The 18,520-nt window shown below is 43.4% G+C and overlaps 1 protein-coding gene across 2 annotated transcripts; it reads left to right on the forward strand.

The window, feature by feature from the left end:
• Positions 1-7,921: 7,921 nt before the first annotated feature.
• LOC142290628 (uncharacterized) lies at positions 7,922-11,066 on the forward strand. Of its 2 annotated transcripts, none has more exons than XM_075334598.1 (3): positions 7,922-9,006; positions 9,802-10,239; positions 10,346-11,066. In XM_075334598.1, exons 2-3 carry the CDS (start codon positions 9,802-9,804, stop codon positions 10,427-10,429), a joined length of 522 nt encoding a protein of 173 aa, XP_075190713.1. In that variant the 5' UTR covers positions 7,922-9,006; the 3' UTR covers positions 10,430-11,066. The 2 variants fall into 2 exon arrangements, with proteins under 2 accessions (XP_075190713.1, XP_075190712.1); XM_075334597.1 differs by having other exon boundaries at positions 10,471-11,066.
• Positions 11,067-18,520: the final 7,454 nt, after the last annotated feature.

Genomic DNA, 18,520 nt, shown 5'->3' on the forward strand with positions numbered 1-18,520 from the left:
CGAGTCAAACCACAAGGCCCAGCCAGACCATGTGCCTCAGGCACCTGCCTATGTCCGATCCCCTAAGAGGTAAGGATACGGACAGCAGCCGAAGCTGTAAGGTATAAGAACGCTACCCTGCCGGTAGCGCTCACCTAGCATAGACAGAGGAATGCCTAGAGGAACGCGCACAGAGCGTCTACTCTTATGCATGAACCAAGAGGACTGAGCGCCATGCGGCGTGTGTCAGGGTCTTATATAGACTCTGTGCCTCATCCAAGATGGAGGACACCAGAGCCAATCCGCTGCCAGAACGACAGGAGTGACGTCATGCTGGCCTATCACCGAGCAAGGCATCACAAGCACATGACCAGCGACCAATCGGCATAGAAGGTGTCAGAGACATGTGACCTCGTGTCAGCGATGATGTCACCCGCACATGTGCAATGGCTCCAAGATAGGACTTAGTCTTCGGCGCTCGCACATGTGCAGTAGCAAGAAATCTGGACTTAGTCTCCAGCGCTCGCACATGTGCAGTAGCAAGAAATCTGGACTTAGTCTCCAGCGCTCGCACATGTGCAGTAGTAAGAAATCTGGACTTAGTCTCCAGTGCTCGCAGCAACCGTAACAGGTTGCCAACACTGTTCTGGCGGGAAAAAAAGAAAAAAACATACAAAAACCACAATATACTTTTGTGTATCACCGATTTGTTGGTCCAGTTGCTTGATGCTTCTGTCCATGATCCAAAAACTTTTGGTGAACATCTTTGCAATCTCCAACTTTGTTTTTTTGTCATGAGTGAAGCCATGTGCATATCCAGAAGGATGTGTCTATTCAGCGCATGCGCAGTTGAGTGGTTCCCCTGCAAAGTTAGCATGAGGATATGGCCTAATATATTACTAGACAGTCTGTCCAGGGGGGACTGCAACAATGGAAAAACCTGCACAATGTGTCGTGGGTGGAGGAGGGGACGCTGCGCTCTCCCACTGCTCGGGTCCGGCCGCTGCGGCTGCCGCTGCTCGGTGGTGGCTCGAGCGATGGGCCGGATCCCGGGGACTTGAGCGGCGCTCCTCGCCCGTGAGTGAAAAGGAGATTTGATTGTGGGGATTTGGTTATTGTCCGTGACGCCACCCACGGTTGTGGTGATATTGGTGACACCACCGCTGCTCTAGACGGGGATCCCAGGAGCGGTGACAGGGAGCAGCTTTGTTGTTAGTTCTCCCCTCCGTGGGTAGGGGGTTGGTTGTCCCGGGGCCCGGTGATGGGGTAGGGGTGGATGACAGGCGGGTTACAGGGCCTGGTGAGGTGCAGGGTCGCGGGGGCAGCGCTGTGCCGCACGGCACGGTGGTACTCACTCAGCCAATGATGAGGACACAGTTCTCGGTAAAACACACGGCTGGATGGACGGGTCCCACAGATGGCTGCGGTGTTGTTTCTCCCGGCAGGTTGATGGTGACTGCCTTTCCCTGCACCTATGTACTGTAAACGGTTCCAATGAGTTCCCACCGGTAACCTGCTCCCCAGCTTGGATATGGGCTGGAGGAGCCCCTTTTGCCCACAGGCTCTGGCCCTGGGAACTTTAGCCTTGGCGGTGACTGTGTTTCCCTCTCTCGGTTGGACGACTGCCTTCTGTCGGGACTTGGCTGCTGGGAAACCCAGGAGGTTCCCTTCGCTAACGGATTTGGCAAATTCACGGCGACTCCTAGCCTTGCCGGGGTCCGTAAGCCCCTGCCAGATGGTGCTGACTTCTCTTTGCGTACCGGTCCGGTACCGCCGGGCCACCGCCCGTCCACGGTCCTTACGGTAAACTCCGATAGGCCACTCCTGCAGACGGTCACCACCATCTGCCAACCCTGCTGATCCGTCCGGGCCACACACCCGGACCAACTTCAGTCTGCTCTACTCCCACTTTCCTTCCCTCCACTTTCACTTCCCTCACTGAACTCTCAAACTGATCTGTCTGCTTTTCCCGCCTCCAGGACTGTGAACTCCTTGGTGGGCGGGGCCAACCGCCTGGCCCACCCCCCTGGTGTGGACATCAGTTCCTGGAGGAATGCAACAAGGGTTTTAGTCTGACTTCGGTGTGCCTGACCGGGAGTGTGGGGTGTGTTGGTGTTGTTCTCTGTGGCCCCTGGCTTGTCCAGGGCGCCACAAATGCATGATGATGGTTGTAGGAAAAGACCTGAAAACTACCTGTAAAATTGCGCATCTAGACAGATGGGTGGTGGATTAAAAAATGTATAGAGACAGATTCAATACAGAAAGTATGACAATATGGATTTCTGGGAAATAAAGAAAATTAAGTAAAAATACATTAAATTAACTTGTTAAACACTTAAAATAATTTATTTATAATAATTTTGTCTAGGGGCAATTGTAATGTTTTTGAAAATATCTCGCATTGTATGTGTAGAGAAAGCTCTCCTGATGTCTCTGGCCACTGCTGTAAGGTATTAGCAGAGATGGCAGGCAATGACACAGCCCAACCCAAAAATTTAGGACAAGAAAAGGGCAAGCAACTATCCACCAATTCCAAACGGATTTACAGATGCCCAGATTATCGTGGCTGACGTCCATATCACAATATGAAAAATAGATTAATAAATCCAGCATCCGTTCTTCTAAAATTAATTAAAATTCAACCATAAAAATGTGTACTCCGAGCCTTGGGCCCCAGCTGACGCGTTTCGGACCCTAGTCCTTACATAGTTGGATTATAATGGACTAATAAAAAGAAAATATTTTAGAACAGATGCTGGATTTATTAATCTATTTTCCCCAAAAGATTAGCCTGCTATTGGGCAAAAACCATGTGTCTTTTACGAAATTGAGTGCATATTCTAAATCCAAAGTCAGAAATGTTGTAACACGTCAGGAAATTTTGTTTTGCATAAATTTGCCCTAATGCATTAATCAGTTGGAAAGCATTGAATAATTTTGTATTGAACACGTTTTACTCCAACAGTTACCTAATCTACATCAATGTTTTTGTAGCAAACTGTATATGAAAATGTAATGGAATAACATTTCAAAAAGTCTCATTCCAATTTTAAAGTCTTACTTGACCAAGGCCCAGGGCTGTTAAAGGGCATCAGTCATCTGTTTTTGCGCTTGGGAGTGGTCATATGTGGGGAAAATAGTTTGTCTGACCTAATGGGGTGCCCCTTCACAGTGCTGCGCAGCCTGCCTGATCTAATAGTGTGAGTATGACTAACAAGTTGTAAGTAGTGATGAATGAGTGTTCTCGTTACTCGATCAGGCATTAGGGTCAATAGAATAATGAGCAGTGCCGAGCATCGCATTGTGCTCCACTGCTCAGTTTACAGTGTAGCAGCTTCTCTCAATGAATGGAGCTGCACACTGAAACCAGGGACTTCCCCAGCTGAGTGCCTGGATTCATCCCTCAGCTGGACTTATATAGCTGAAGAACTCCAGGGTTAGTTCTCTCTATTTCTTACAACTGACTGTCTCTACTCTTCTACATCTGACAGTCTCACTCGGATGTAGCAGAACTGAGACAATCAGAGATGCTACATCAGATCTGGTGTGGCAGAGTAGGGCTGAGTGGCAGGCCAAAGCAGAGTGACAATACAGAGTGGCAGAGCAGAGTGACAGGGCAAAGCAGAGTGGAAGGACAGAGTGGCAGTACAGAGTGGCAAGGCAAAGCAGAGTGGTAGGGCAGAGCAAAGGGGTAGATTGACAGGGCAGAACAGAGGGGCACAGTGGCAGAGCACGGTGGCAGGGCACATTGTCAGGGCAGTGTGAAAGGGCAGGGAAGAGTGGCAGAGCAAAGTAGAGTTGCAGGGCAGAGTGACAGGGTAGGGCAAAGTAGCAGTTGAGAGTGGCAGGGTGGGGCAGAGTGGTGGGGCAGTGTAGTAGGACAGGGTGATAGGGCAGGGCAGAGTGGAAAGAGCAGTGTGAAACAGCAGAGTTGCAGGGAAGGGGCAGAGTGGCAAGACAGAGTGACAGTGCAGATTGACAGGGCAAACAGACAGGACAGAGTGACTGAGAAGAATAGAGGACATAGTGGCAGTACAATATAAAATAGCGCAATATGAGGAGCACCCGAGATTATTTTGTTTTAAGTAAATAAATGAAGGCTGCTCACCTAGTTTTGTTGTGCGCCCTCGCACAACCTCGGTGATGAGTGTGTAATTCCTCTAGAGGGTGAGGGGCTGTGTTAGCTGGTGCTATCCGATCCTTTTGGCCGGATGGAGCTGGAGGGTTTACCGCTGATGGCTCCTGGTTCACCGACTCCTTTGATCCTGGAGCTTCAAACCGGCTCTGCGTCCTCCTGCTGAGTTAATCAGGGTGAACTGATAGATTCTATAATCCACAGCAGCTCTTTGACGGATTCCCTTACGGGACTAGACAATGTAGATAATGATGAAGCTAACCGGTCTGTGAGCGCTAATAATGGATCTGAATCTATAGATTCTTTTAAATGTAAGGCTTTATTGTTAAAATAAAGCTCTTGTTATCACTTCACAACGCGTTTCAGCAAGATCCCCTTGCTTTCCTCAGGTGCCTGAGGAAAGCAAGGGGATCTTGCTGAAACGCGTTGTGAAGTGATAACAAGAGCTTTATTTTAACAATAAAGCCTTACATTTAAAAGAATCTATAGATTCAGATCCATTATTAGCGCTCACAGACCGGTTACCTTCATCATTATCTATAGTGGCAGTACAAGGCAGAGTGAAAGGGCAGATCGAATTAGCAGAGTGACAGGGCAGACTGGCTTGGCAGGGCAGAGTGGCTTGGCAGGGCAAAGCATAATGACAGTGCAGGGTGACAGGACAGGGTGAAAGAGCAGAGTGGCAGGGCAGAGTAGAGTGTAAGGGCAGAGTGGCAGGGCAGAGTAGAGTGTAAGGGCAGAGTGTAAGGACAGATGGACAGAGCAAAGTCACAATGCAGTGACAGGGCAAAGTGGAAGGGCATAGTGTCACAGCACAGTGGCAGAGCAGAGTGGCAGGGCAGAGGAGAATGGCAGGGCAGGCCAAAGTGGCAGGGCAAAAGGGCAGGGCAGAGTGAAATAGTAGTGACAGAGTGGCGTGGCAGGGCAGAGTGAATTGGGGTACAAATACCTTAGACTAATTACTACCATCATCATAATGACCTTATTAATAATATTGGTTAGGCTACCTTCACTTTTATGTTTCATATTGTAAATGTAACGGCCCTGAACCCAACAGGGCACTACCAGCTACTGCATCCCGTCAAAGATGCAGGGCCTACCCCTGGAAGACCAGTGCCGGTAATAGGAAAACACATTAAAATCCCTGTTTTCCCTTATCACCAGAGACTGGTGACAGACTAGAATTGGACCCAATGGATGTCCACCCAAAAGGTGGAGCTGATCCAGTCCACTAGACAATGACCAGGTGGGAGGTGACAAACAGACAGTTAGAGTGAGTGAGTCACAGAGAGGAGACGGACGTGACTGCTCTGACACGGGAGTATAATGGTGACCTGAGGACCCAGGCATATGGTTGCCGGTGAAGTACAGCGAAGTACTGCCGCAACCATAGCACCGATGGGGCACAGAGCCCTAGGTCAGGCAAACGCTCCAGGCAGTTAATCACAATTGTCCGGTACTTAATATTTACAACTTCAAGCTTAGAGTACCACAACTTGGCACCAGAGTAACTGGCCAAGAAAGAAGTGATTCAATACAAAGTTACTGTCAAATCATTGAATATTTTATTCATAATAATTGCATAACAAATAATGGTATAAACAAGAGAGCCACCTGGGGGGCACATGGTTCCAAATATATCAAGATTATAGTTCCAATCCAACAATCCTGTATATACATAAAGGTGACACAATAATATACTATAATAGTTGGGCCCAACCCTCCATATCACGCTTGTCAACTATTATAAGTTAATAATGGGTACGGGCTGTAGCAGTAACCTTCACAGTGTATACATATTAAACCACAAATGTATACGTGGTATAAACAGATAATTTTAACATCAAATATCACCATATACATATATATCACTTAAACTCCTATCGCTCAGGAAAAGTGCCCTGAAACACTGTACGGGTCGGAGGGATATTATAGAAAGCCGGTACACAAACCGCTATGTTAAATATCGAGGGATACGCTCAATTCCCATTAATACCTCTACCTACATACCATGGCAAATATCAGCCGGCTATCATCGCCATGTATGTTTGTATTACATCAATTCTTGCCATACAGCGGTAAAGGTAGAATGTATTAAGGTGGAAACCGGTATACTGATCAATATGCTAAAATTTGAGGGATACAATCATTCCCATTAATGTTTACACCTGCATATGGTAGCAATTATAGCAGTTATTGACCAGTTACCGTCACCATATGTGCGTATTACCTCAATGCTAACCACTCAGACATCCATTTACAGTGTCAGCCACTATAAGGCACACTCACCCTAAATAGAGCGACAGCAGTCATAAATCACCAAGTATGGATAAGAAGTACTTAGATTATAAGATGACCATGCATCCCACCACCCCTGACGTACGTTTCGCCGCTGCTTTATCAAAGCCCCCTTTTGATAAAGCAGCGGCGAAACGTACGTCAGGGGTGCCCCCCAGGTGGCTCTCTTGCTTATACCATTATTTGTTATGCAATTATTATGAATAAAATATTCAATGATTTGATAGTAACTTTGTATTGAATCACTTCTTTCTTGGCCAAACGCTCCAGGCAGACCTGATAAAAATCTGCACAGTGAGGGGACCATCCAGGACCTCACTGACCCTAGAAGTTCGGGGGCACCAGCAGTAATGGGAGAACCAGGGACAGGAACATAATACCAACCCTACAGGGTTCACACTGCCCGCCATACGGACCAGAGACTGAGAGACAAAAAGGAGGGGACCTCAAGACGCTCCAAGCCATGGGGACCCACCAACTTGAGAAAGGTGCAGGGGAAAGAAGCCACCAGATCATCAACCCGGCACTGGAACTAAGGGTGAATACCAGACTTCCTCCAGGTACCAGTTACCATCTACTGTGAGTAAAGAGAACCAGTTACACAGCAACCCCTCGTGTGGTCTCCCGTTCTTTCCGCACCTAACTCCATCACCTAACGCCCTAGGGACCCCAGCCCTACTTGCGGAGGGCCCAACATCCAGGCTGCCGTCAGCACCAGCCCCAGCAGAGAGACTGTGCAGCGGCGGTTCTATCACCATAACTGCAATTCGCATATGGCATCACAACATAAACTTTATTGAACATTCCCTTGTAAATAAACCCCTTTTAAAGCAACCCCCAGAGTCACGGAACCGGGCAACGGCCACCTAGTGACACATCCTAGTAGTACACTGCCCAGGACCGAGTACCCCATAGCCCTGGGCGGCACAGAATCAATTTCTACTTTTTAGTATATCTAATGCACTGCAGCCTGTTCATCATTTATGTCACATATAATCTCATTTCATAGTTGTTGAATCACATTTTATGTGATTTCTTTCTTCTGCCCTTAAGTAATATGGCCATTTGGGCTTTGCCCTGTGGATGTAAATGTCTGTTCCTTTTTTAGATGCATTAATAATAAAGGTTCCTTATAAGCTGGAACCGCTAATATGTAAAAGTAACAAGACACCTATTTAGATATCGGTGCGAAATGTGAAGCTGTTGCCAATAGATACACCATTGAATGTCAATTATATCATAATTTTACTAAGGAAAATGAAAAGTAGAACTTCCATAAATCAGGAGTGGACCTAGTCTACAGATACCACTTCCAATCCCATGAGGGCAAAGGATCGTAGAATCCCATCTATTGATGAGGGAACTTCATATCCTGACTTGTCATATTGTTGACTATTATACTGTATATGCACATGTCTCCTACACCCAATAGACACATTTCCTAAACTCAACTCACTGGGCGATTCACAACATATCACAAATCTTTTAAAAGGGTTGACCAATACTTAAGGTCCAGTCACACATAACGAGATCGTGAACGAGATCGCTACTACGTCACACTTTCTGGATCGTTTATGAGTCGTTGTTGAAATCGCATGTTGGGTGTCACACATAACGAGTTTATGAACGAGCATGCGTCCCGTATAACGATCTTTGAAATCGCTGGGACCCTGTCACACAGCTACTATGTTAACGATTCCAATCCCATTAGGGGCGTAGTAAAATGCAGTGAGTCACGTAGGCGTGCATTTGTGTCGCCTTTTCCGCTTTCATTGGCGGCCAATACTGCGTTCTGATTGGGCGGCCGGGCGGGCGTCGCCTTTTCCACCCCCTCCGCTCTGATTGATAAGGACCCTGTCACACAGCTACTATGTTAACGATTCCAATCCCATTATGCAGTGAGTCACGTAGGCGTGCATTTGCGTCGCCTTTTCCATACCCTCCTCCGCTTTCTTTGGCGGCCAATACTGCGTTCTGATTGGGCGGCCGGGCGGGCGTCGCCTTTTCCACCCCCTCCGCTCTGATTGATAAGGACCCTGTCACACAGCTACTATGTTAACGATTCCAATCCCATTATGCAGTGAGTCACGTAGGCGTGCATTTGCGTCGCCTTTTCCATACCCTCCTCCGCTTTCTTTGGCGGCCAATACTGCGTTCTGATTGGGCGGCCGGGCGGGCGTCGCCTTTTCCACCCCCTCCGCTCTGATTGATAAGGACCCTGTCACACAGCTACTATGTTAACGATTCCAATCCCATTATGCAGTGAGTCACATTTGCGTCGCCTTTTCCATACCCCCCTCCGCTTTCATTGGCGGCCAATACTGCGTTCTGATTGGGCATGCAGGGGGCGTATCTAGCGGTTAAATTTTGGATCGCGTCCACCCTTTGTCACTTCTTTTGCGCTTTGCTTTGAGATAGAACCTGCGTCTCCACCCTGATTCCTTCGTCCATTGTACCCGGTCGCTTTGTTGGTGTGTTTTTCGGATCGAAGCCGCAGTTGCACCTGGAGTATCCTTGCAGTGCTGTCGAGTGTCGGTGAGATCGTATTTGCGATTCCGCTTGGATTCTACATTGATATACACTTCTTTGAAAAGGTAGGTCTTTTTTCTTGTTGGGGGGGTGGGCTTTTTTTTGAATAATGTTCTTGCTGTTAAGATATATGTTAATATTTATTATGTGAGTTGATTGCTGTTAGATATATGTTAATAGTTATTATGTGAGTTAAAGTTGCTGGCTTTTATCTGTGCGTGTATAATGCCTTTTAAAGAGGGGTCTCTCCATAGTGCTGTTTGTAATGTGTCCTATCCTAGCATTGCTGGCTCTTTTGTCTCTCATTAAATAAAATATAGAAATGTGGCACTCCTTCTATAGTCGCTGGTGCTTGGATAGGGTCCCACCCCAGATCAAAAAATTGAAAAAAATCCAGCACTCAAAGCATTCAACTGAAATTGTTTTATATTTTATTCATGGATCTCTGTAATTATTAAAGCCGTTTCCGTCATCCGACCTTCATCAGTTTACGCATAAAAGGTTCTGTAGAAATATATGAAAAAGCTGTACCAGAGGAAAAAGCTGCCCGTCCCGGTCTGCAGTCAATGTCACATACTGTCTACAGAACCTTTTCTGTGTAAACTGATGAAGGTCGGATGACCGAAACGTCTTTAATAATTACACAGATCCATGAATAAAATATAAAACAATTTCAGTTGAATGCTTTGAGTGCTGGATTTTTTTCATCTTTTGTCTCTCAGCTACAGCCGCCATTTTGTGTTTCTGCCACACATAGGGGGCGGCCATTTTAGTCTCTGCCACACCATAACCAAAAATTGTGATCGGTTTATTGCAACTTCTTTTATGTTTACATATAAATTTTTCATTCTTTATTTCAGATGGCTTATTATAACAAAGAAGACTTTGTGCGTGAGCTGTTGGATTTGTATCAATCACTGCCCTGCTTGTGGAGAATCAAATCCACAGAATATTCAGACAGAATAAAAAAACAAGCCGCCTATGCCCAACTGGTGGATCTTTTTAAAAAACACAGTGGAGGCGAGGCGGTGGATGTCAAAGTAGTAAAAAAGAAGATCCAAGGCTTGAGGACTGTATATAAGAAAGAAGCAAATAAGGTGGACAAATCAAAAAAGTCAGGGGCCGGCACTGACCAGGTATATGTTTCTCCCTTGTGGTATTTCAATCTCCTGGAATTCACAAGGGACCAGGAGCTACCACGAATGATGGAAAGCTCCTACCAAAGAAACGTAGACCTGGAAGCAGACATTGAAAACGATGACATCCCGATCGATGACAACACCTCCGCTGTTGTAGATGTAAGTACCTTATTTGCTTCACGTTACATAGTATTCAAACTTTTTATGTACATGCCATTGAGGAACACAAAATAGTAACTTATTGTTGCCATGATTTATTGTGCAGTTTGGAAATGTTATCCCTTCCAGTTCAGATAAGTACACTCCAATACAATTTTGTCACACTTTAATTAAATTTACTAACTATTAATGTATGACTTTTAATTAACATTTATTTTTCTGTTCCCGCAGAACCCTCAGACAGATATGGTGAGGCCCCAATTGAATGAGAACCCCACCACATCGAGCGAGCCTATTGTGGAGGATAATGAGGCACCTGCACCCTCTGGTGAAATGCGGCGAAGACAGTTACGCAAAAAGAAGGCCAACACCCCTGTGACATCGGCTGAATTTTATTCTTTGGCAACCCAACTGCTATCACAGCCAAAAAGCACCCCAGTCGATAGCTTTGCCGCATTTGCATCGGACAGACTCTGCAAATTGGATTCCACACAGAGGGAGCAAGCCGAAAGACTGATGTTGGAAGTCCTAAGAAAGGCAGGCCGAGGAGAACTGGATGACAATGACACGATATGCAAGAAGAACCAGTCCCATGATTCTAATACATGGATTCCTCGCCAGCCCCTGCAAAGTACACCGAACAGGATGCATCCACCACGCTTGCAGCTTGACCACCCCCCACAGTATCCCCCCCCACAGTATCCCCCCCACAGTTTCCCCCCCCACATTATCCCAGGTATTCAAATGATTCATTTTTAAGCCAACTGTCATCTCCCACCCGGCCTGAATATGTCCACCAATATGAAGACGGCCACTAAATTTTGTTATTGTTGTTGTTTTGTTATTTGAAATTAATTTCAATTGATTGTTATATTTTCATTGTACTAATAAATTTATGTTGTTTCAATCTTGCTGCCTGCGTTACTTAATTCAGCATATGGTTGTGATGCCCTGGCAAAACACGGTAGTTACAGAGATTGTACCATACTCCACCCTCATTGGCATACCACCACACAACCCACACACTCATGTACAGCAAACAACCAGTAAAGCCTAGTCACCCCCCTCGTGGATAATGGGATTGGTGCATCTATACAGATGCCTACATGTAATATGATGTTTGTGAGTGGTGAGTTTGTGAGTGGTGATAGCTGTTAACTTGCTTTATGCAATGAGACATACCAAACAGCAGATATCAATTTCAAATTTTTTATAACACATGAATATGGATACAATAACAAAAAAAAAAAAACGTTAGTTGCTGCTGCCCTCCCCTTGTCCAGCCACATAACGGGCCAGCAGCGCCGCATGCCGCTCCACTCTGGCCATCAGCCTCCTGTGGGCCGACAAAATCCTTCTTTGGGAGGACATGATTTCGGCCAAAGTGGGTATGCCTATGGAGGGAATGGTAAAATTAATAAATCATAATTTTTATTTCTGCTTATTATTACAAAGTAGGAGATTCATGACTTACGGTTATCCCCCTCGTCCGATACAGACTCACTTATGGAGCCTGGACTAGCATCTATGATAACAAAAAACACTTTATAGTACTCAACAGCTTTTTGTTTTGTACTTTATATGGCGTTAATGTTATATTAAAAAATTACCGGGGGGCGATCCGGCCGGTGGCCCCTGTGGGTGGTACTCCTCCTCCTCCTCCTCCTCCTCCTCTGGTGGCTGTAGATCCACCGGGGGCTCGGGCACATGCTCTCCCTCCTCTGCGGCCCCTTGCTCCTCTGGGGGTTCTTAAGAAAATATAAAGTTTAATGTGGTTGCGTTATGATACATATAGGACTGTGGGGGGTACATTGAAATATATGGCGGACTACGTAGCCTACCTTATACAAGGACTATGGGGGTGAATTTGAACACATTGTGGAATATGTGGTGCAGTATAATATATGGAGAACTCTGGGGTGAATGAAACTTCATGGAGAACTCTAGGAAATTCATTACAGTTCATGGAGGACTATGGGATGCATTCTAATATCTGAAGGGTTATGTGGAACCCTTTATACTATATGGAAGGCTATGTGGGGGCCAATATTGTATTTGGAGAACTAGATATGAGGGGGTACAAAAATACAAGCAGGAGATGGAATTTTTTTGTGCTGAGGGAAAAAGACCCACTACCCACAGCACCCGGCTTTGCCATGCTCTCTCTGATATGGGAAAAGCTGGGTGGTGAGGGAATGATGTTTTGCCAAGCATGGCGAAGCTGGGTGCCAAGGACAAGAGGTATATCAGAACATATGAAAACTGTGTGCTGATAGAGGGTTGTCAGTTCATGGGAAATATATATATATATATATATATATATATATATATATATATATATATATATATATAATATATATACATTAAAATATATATATTTATTATTTAAATATTATCTGTATATATTTATTTTTATAATTATATATATATATAATTAATATATTATATATTTTTATAATTATATATATATATAATTAATATATGATATATTTTTATAATTATATATAGATATATATTATGTATATATTTTTTTTATTATTATATATATCTAAATATATTTTTCGAATTGTATCTATATATCTATATATATATATATATATATATATATATATTTTATATGTTTTATATATATATATATAATCTATCGATCTATAAAATATATTATATATATATAATTTTAATTAAGTAAAAGGATATATATATCCTAAATATATACATTTAAATCAATATATTTATTACTTATTATATATGTATATTTTCTTATATTTATATTTATATATAATTAATATGAATTATATATATATTTAATTTAAAAATATATGTATAGACTTATATATATATGATATATATATATATATTATTTATATATGTATTATATATTTATATATTTATTTTTAGAATAAATATATATATATACATATATATATATAGATAGATAGATAGATAGAGATATATATATATATATATATATATATATATATATATATATATATATATATATATATATATATATATATATATATATATATATAAAAATAAATAGATATATATTTAAGAACACCATTATACGTTGCCAAGGCACACTCATCTGCGCCTACCTTGGTTTTGTAACTCTGCTTGTATGGCAGAGATCCGGGCACTGGAGCGGTACCGCAGATCCGCTAATTTTTTTCGGATCTGGGCGCAGGTGCGCTCCAAATGAAATCTCCTCCTCAACCCACGTTGGATCCTGCGCAATACCGCTTTCTTATGGAGAAGTGGATGCTCTTGCGCCTCACGGCAATCATAATCGCGAGCATCCACTTCTCTAATTAGGTACCGGACCTCCGCCTCTCCCCAAGCTGTTGCCCTCCTGCGTGCCGCCATTGTTCGCTGGTGTGTCTACGTAGCAAACGCAGTTGCGTCACCCGCGGTAACGCCTCTTCACATCTGATTGGACCGATAGCGTCACGTGAACGCTAGCTCCAATCAGATTGGGGTGGACGTTGTTGATCCTGCTCCAGCCAATGGCCGCCGTCGGCCATGGCGGGATTGTTGATTTGTGAAATATTACAATGCTATGTTTGAAGGTGAAAGTGCGACGCACTTTTAACAAATCAGAATGATCTTTGCTGCAGAAATGAGATCGCGCCATGACGCAAATGCTGTGTCAAGGGGTCGTGGTATCACACACTGCGAGCGCACATACAATTATAAGAAATCGAAAAAGAGATGTCGTTTGAAGGTTTCGGGGACGCACAAACGTCCCCGTTTAAAAACCCCAAATGAAAATATATAAGGCTTCATATTCATAATTTGGGGCCTCCGGGGGTGATGTAACGGCAGCAATGGTGGTACTGCTCCCCACAGTAGCCCTTAATAGTGAATGAATGACAAACAAATCTTGTGGAAAGTTAAAACAACTGTTTATTAAAGTAATCATTTTGCAAAAATGACATTTTATTATAAATGTGATGAACATAACAATACAAGTAACCATATATTTTAAAATTAGTATAAATGTGATGAACATAATACAAGTAACCATATATTTTTTAAAATTAAGAAGGGAAGTTTCTAAAACCAATCAATACAAGAAAATAAAACTCAGCATAATAAATGTGCTCAATACAAGTTTATCTAATGCTGCCACGTAATTGCACCAGGACCATTAAAATATTGGCAGTACTTTTCTCGACAGGCCTTCGCATCATCGGTATTTCTGCCGGGCGCCAATGGTTGAAGTCCTGCGATTGCGGGATCTTCAGAATGCCATTCGCCAAGCACCACTTCGCCATTTAAGTCATCAGAGTCTACAAAGCCTGTTGGACAGTACGTAATAGCATCTCGCCGTCGAAGAAAGTTGTGAAGGGCGCAACAGGCCAAAACAACTGCGTCTATTGATGGTAGACTCAGGTTAATTGGTGTGTGGAAAACGCGGAAGCGATTTGCCATTATCCCAAAGGCATTTTCCACAACCCTGCGTGCCCTTGATAATCTATAATTGAACCTTTGTCTTTCCGCCGTTAGACTTTTCTGTGGGAATGGTTTCATGAGATTGGGATGAAGTGGGAAGGCTTCATCGCCCACAAATACAAAGTTAAGGTTTGCGGTAGTGTCAGAGTTGGGGGGCAAATGCAGTTCACCATTTTGCAAACGTTCACCAAAGCCTGTGTGTTCTAAAACCCCACCGTCAGAAACCCGGCCATTCATGCCAACATCAACAGCAATAAATTCGTAATTGGCATTCACAAGGGCCATTAGGATGATGCTGAAATAGCCCTTATAGTTATAAAAATAGGAGCCGCTGTTCAGTGGTTGAGTGATCCGCACATGTTTCCCGTCCAAAGCACCACCACAGTTTGGGAACTGCCAAAGGTGTTCAAAATCGGTGGCAATCTTCTGCCATTCCTCCACAGTTTTGGGGAACTCAATGTAGTTACGCAGACTGTGGAAAATTGCTCTACATGTCTCCGGAATAAGAATGCTGAGCAGGGACCTTGAAATTGCAGAAGAAAAATGTAAGTCTTGCAGGGAGCGTCCGGTGGCCAGGAAACGCAGCGTGACTGCCAATCTTTCATCTGCCGGGATGGCAGCACGCATCGCTGTATTCTTGCGCTGAATAATTGGCGTAACTCTTTCGAGTAAAAGGCTAAATGATTCTTCTGACATCCGCAGAAAATTGCGGAAATCCTGAGGATTATTTTCCTGGAGCTCTCTTAGCAGTTGCATGTGGGAGTATTTGTACCTCTTCTGCAGCCACTCTCTGGTCCACATGCGGCGCTTTCGTTTGGAACGCCTCTGTTCCACTTCACGTAGCCGACCGGCCTCAAACATCAATGCAGCACCCAGCACAACACGCTGCATGTCGTTCATGTTGTCCACACTGCAAAAAAACATGTAAAGATGAGAAAAGTTGCTATAAACCAATCACATTTTTTGGGGGGTGTAAAAGAGACACTAAAATGGCCGCCCCCATAGAAGTGCACCACTTCTAACTGTGTCAGAGAACCAAATGGCGGCTGTAACTGTGTCAGAGAAACAAAATGGCGGCTGTAACTGTGTCAGAGAAACAAAATGGCGGCTGTAACTGTGTCAGAGAAACAAAATGGCGGCTGTAACTGTGTCAGAGAAACAAAATGGCGGCTGTAACTGTGTCAGAGAAACAAAATGGCGGCTGTAACTGTGTCAGAGAAACAAAATGGCGGCTGTAACTGTGTCAGAGAAACAAAATGGCGGCTGTATCAGAGAGACAAAATAACCAGCAATACTACATAAGGACACATAAAAGGACGATGGACGCACAAAAGGACATATGTGTACAGATAACAACCAACCACTTTGATGATCCGCAAAAATAATTACTATCTATAAACACAAATACTTTCCATACTATAACAAAAACATGGAACAAGTAACATAGACTTTACGAAAATGACTTACCACGTCCAGAAAATGCAGCCGTCTATGCTATCTATTAATAATCGCAGTTTCGATCCTCCCAGCGACACGCTCGGGAACGAATGAGGGATATACAAGTGCAGATGCGGCTTTGATCCGAAAACCAAGCAAGCGGGAACAAAGCACGAATGAATCTGTAATACAGCGACACGCTCGGGAATGAATGAGGGAAGATGCAGCTTTGATCCGAAAACCAAGCAAGCGGGAACAAAGCACGAATGAATCTGGGTGTAGTCACCGGTTTGCTCCTAGAAGACTCAAAAGGGAACAAAGCATGAAGTGATACCCAATCAGAGCGCAATAGTGTTCTCATTGCTAACCAATCGTTGCAGAGAGGGGGCGCGGAAATGGCGACGTAACTAAACACTATTGTTCTCAGCGCCAACCAATGGGCGCAGAAGGGGCGTGGAAACGGGGACGCAACAACACGCCTTCGTGCATCTCATCTAGGTCGTCAACGAAATCGTAAATAGGGTGTCAAACATACAGATTCATGCAGCCCAGCAGGACTCCAACGAGCCAAAAATGGCCCAAGCTGTTCGGCATCGATCAGCGATTTCGCAGCAGGGGGTGAATCGTTGGTACGTGTCAAACATGACGAGATCGCAATTGAAGTCGTTCTTGCGTCACAGAAACTGTGACGTAGTAACGATCTCGTTGTACGATCTCGTTATGTGTGAAGTGGCCTTTAGGGAACCCCTTATCATTCCCCATGTTTGCCCAATGAAAATAAAAAAGCTTATAACTCACCTTCTGTTCTTGCGCGGTTCCAGTGGTGTCGACTCTCACCGGCAGTGATCACTTCCTTTTAATTACTTATATGTCTGACGATGGGGAGAGAGAAGTTGGCAGTGATTGGGCATGAGGTTTGTACGACTTAACAACCTCACGTCTGCCCCAGGAATGTGAGTGCCGACACCGCTGGGATTGAATTAAAATATTTTAATTGGGGCAGGTAAGAGAAATAATGGTTTGCCCTAGTAGTGGACAACCCCTTTCTGGACAAACTATTGTTAGCGCTTTATATTCACATGATTAACTATTGATGAATTTTATGATAAGACTTGTGCACTGTCTATTGTTCGTGTTATATTTAGGTATACTGAAATCATGCAACTTTTTCACATATTATGATAACTATGTATTAATTATTAAATTAACCTGTTCCCGACCGCCAACTGGTGATAAACATCAGCACTTGCTGGGCTTTGTGCAGCGCTGATGTTTCTCTGCGGTCAGGCTGGAATAGGGACCCCAGAGTCCCGCAAATGTCAGGATTCAATTGGATCAGGTTCCAATGATGTTAATCCTTTGCTATCTTCCATAAGTTGCAATGAATAGCAATTGCGGCATATAGAAGTTTGTGAGAGGCAGTGGGCTTCTTCTCTCCCCCCTTTGGCACCCGCGCGATATGATCACACAAGAGCTGAGGGTTGTTAACCTCCGAGTGTGCCTATTAGACCCAGCCAGCCGTATGGTTTAATAGGCGAGCTGTCAGTGTCACACTGACAAATGTAATATATCGCCATGCTTCTGCATCCGACTAATAAAAGTTAAAGTCCCATGGGACTTAGTAAAAAAGTAAAAAAAAAGTTTAAAAAAATAAAATTATATAAATTTTATACAACTTATTATATAAAAGGGTATAAAACAAATCACAAGATAAAGAATATATTTAAAAAAAACCCAAAACATTATACCAATAAATGTTTGTATTTATGTAAAAACAAAAATAAACAAAGTACACATATTTGATCTTGTCATGCCGAGAACGACCCGATCTATAAAACTGTCACATTATTAAACCCTTTAGTGAAAGGCATAAAACAAAAACAATGGGGCAAAAACTGTTTTTTCATAATACAGATGAAAAAAAGTGGAAGAAAGTGCGATCAAAAAAGTTGAAAGTAAATAAAAATTATTTTGCTGAAAACATCATCTTGTTCTGCAAAAAAAAAAACACCCTATAGCTAAGTCAGCAGAAAAATATAAAAGCTATAGCTCTGAGAATGAGGCGATGGAAAAACAACTTTTTTTTTTCTATAAAATTGTTTTTATTGTGTAAACACTGCAAACATAAAAAAATTATATAAATGTGGTATCGCTGTAATCATACTGACCAAAAGAATAAACCTGTCTTATTACTTTACCAAATAGTAAATGGTATAAAAAACAACTCAGAAAACAATTCCTTAATTGCTTTTTTATGTTCATTCTGCCTCATAAAAATCGGTAAAAAAACAATCCAAATATTATGTGTCCAAAGATGCCAATATCAACGTTGACTGATCTTGCAAAAAACAAGCCCTGATATGACTCAGTCGGTAGAAATTTAGAAAAG

Source organism: Anomaloglossus baeobatrachus, chromosome 2, assembly GCF_048569485.1.
Source record: "Anomaloglossus baeobatrachus isolate aAnoBae1 chromosome 2, aAnoBae1.hap1, whole genome shotgun sequence".
In the NCBI taxonomy this organism is placed as follows: Eukaryota; Metazoa; Chordata; class Amphibia; order Anura; family Aromobatidae; genus Anomaloglossus; species Anomaloglossus baeobatrachus.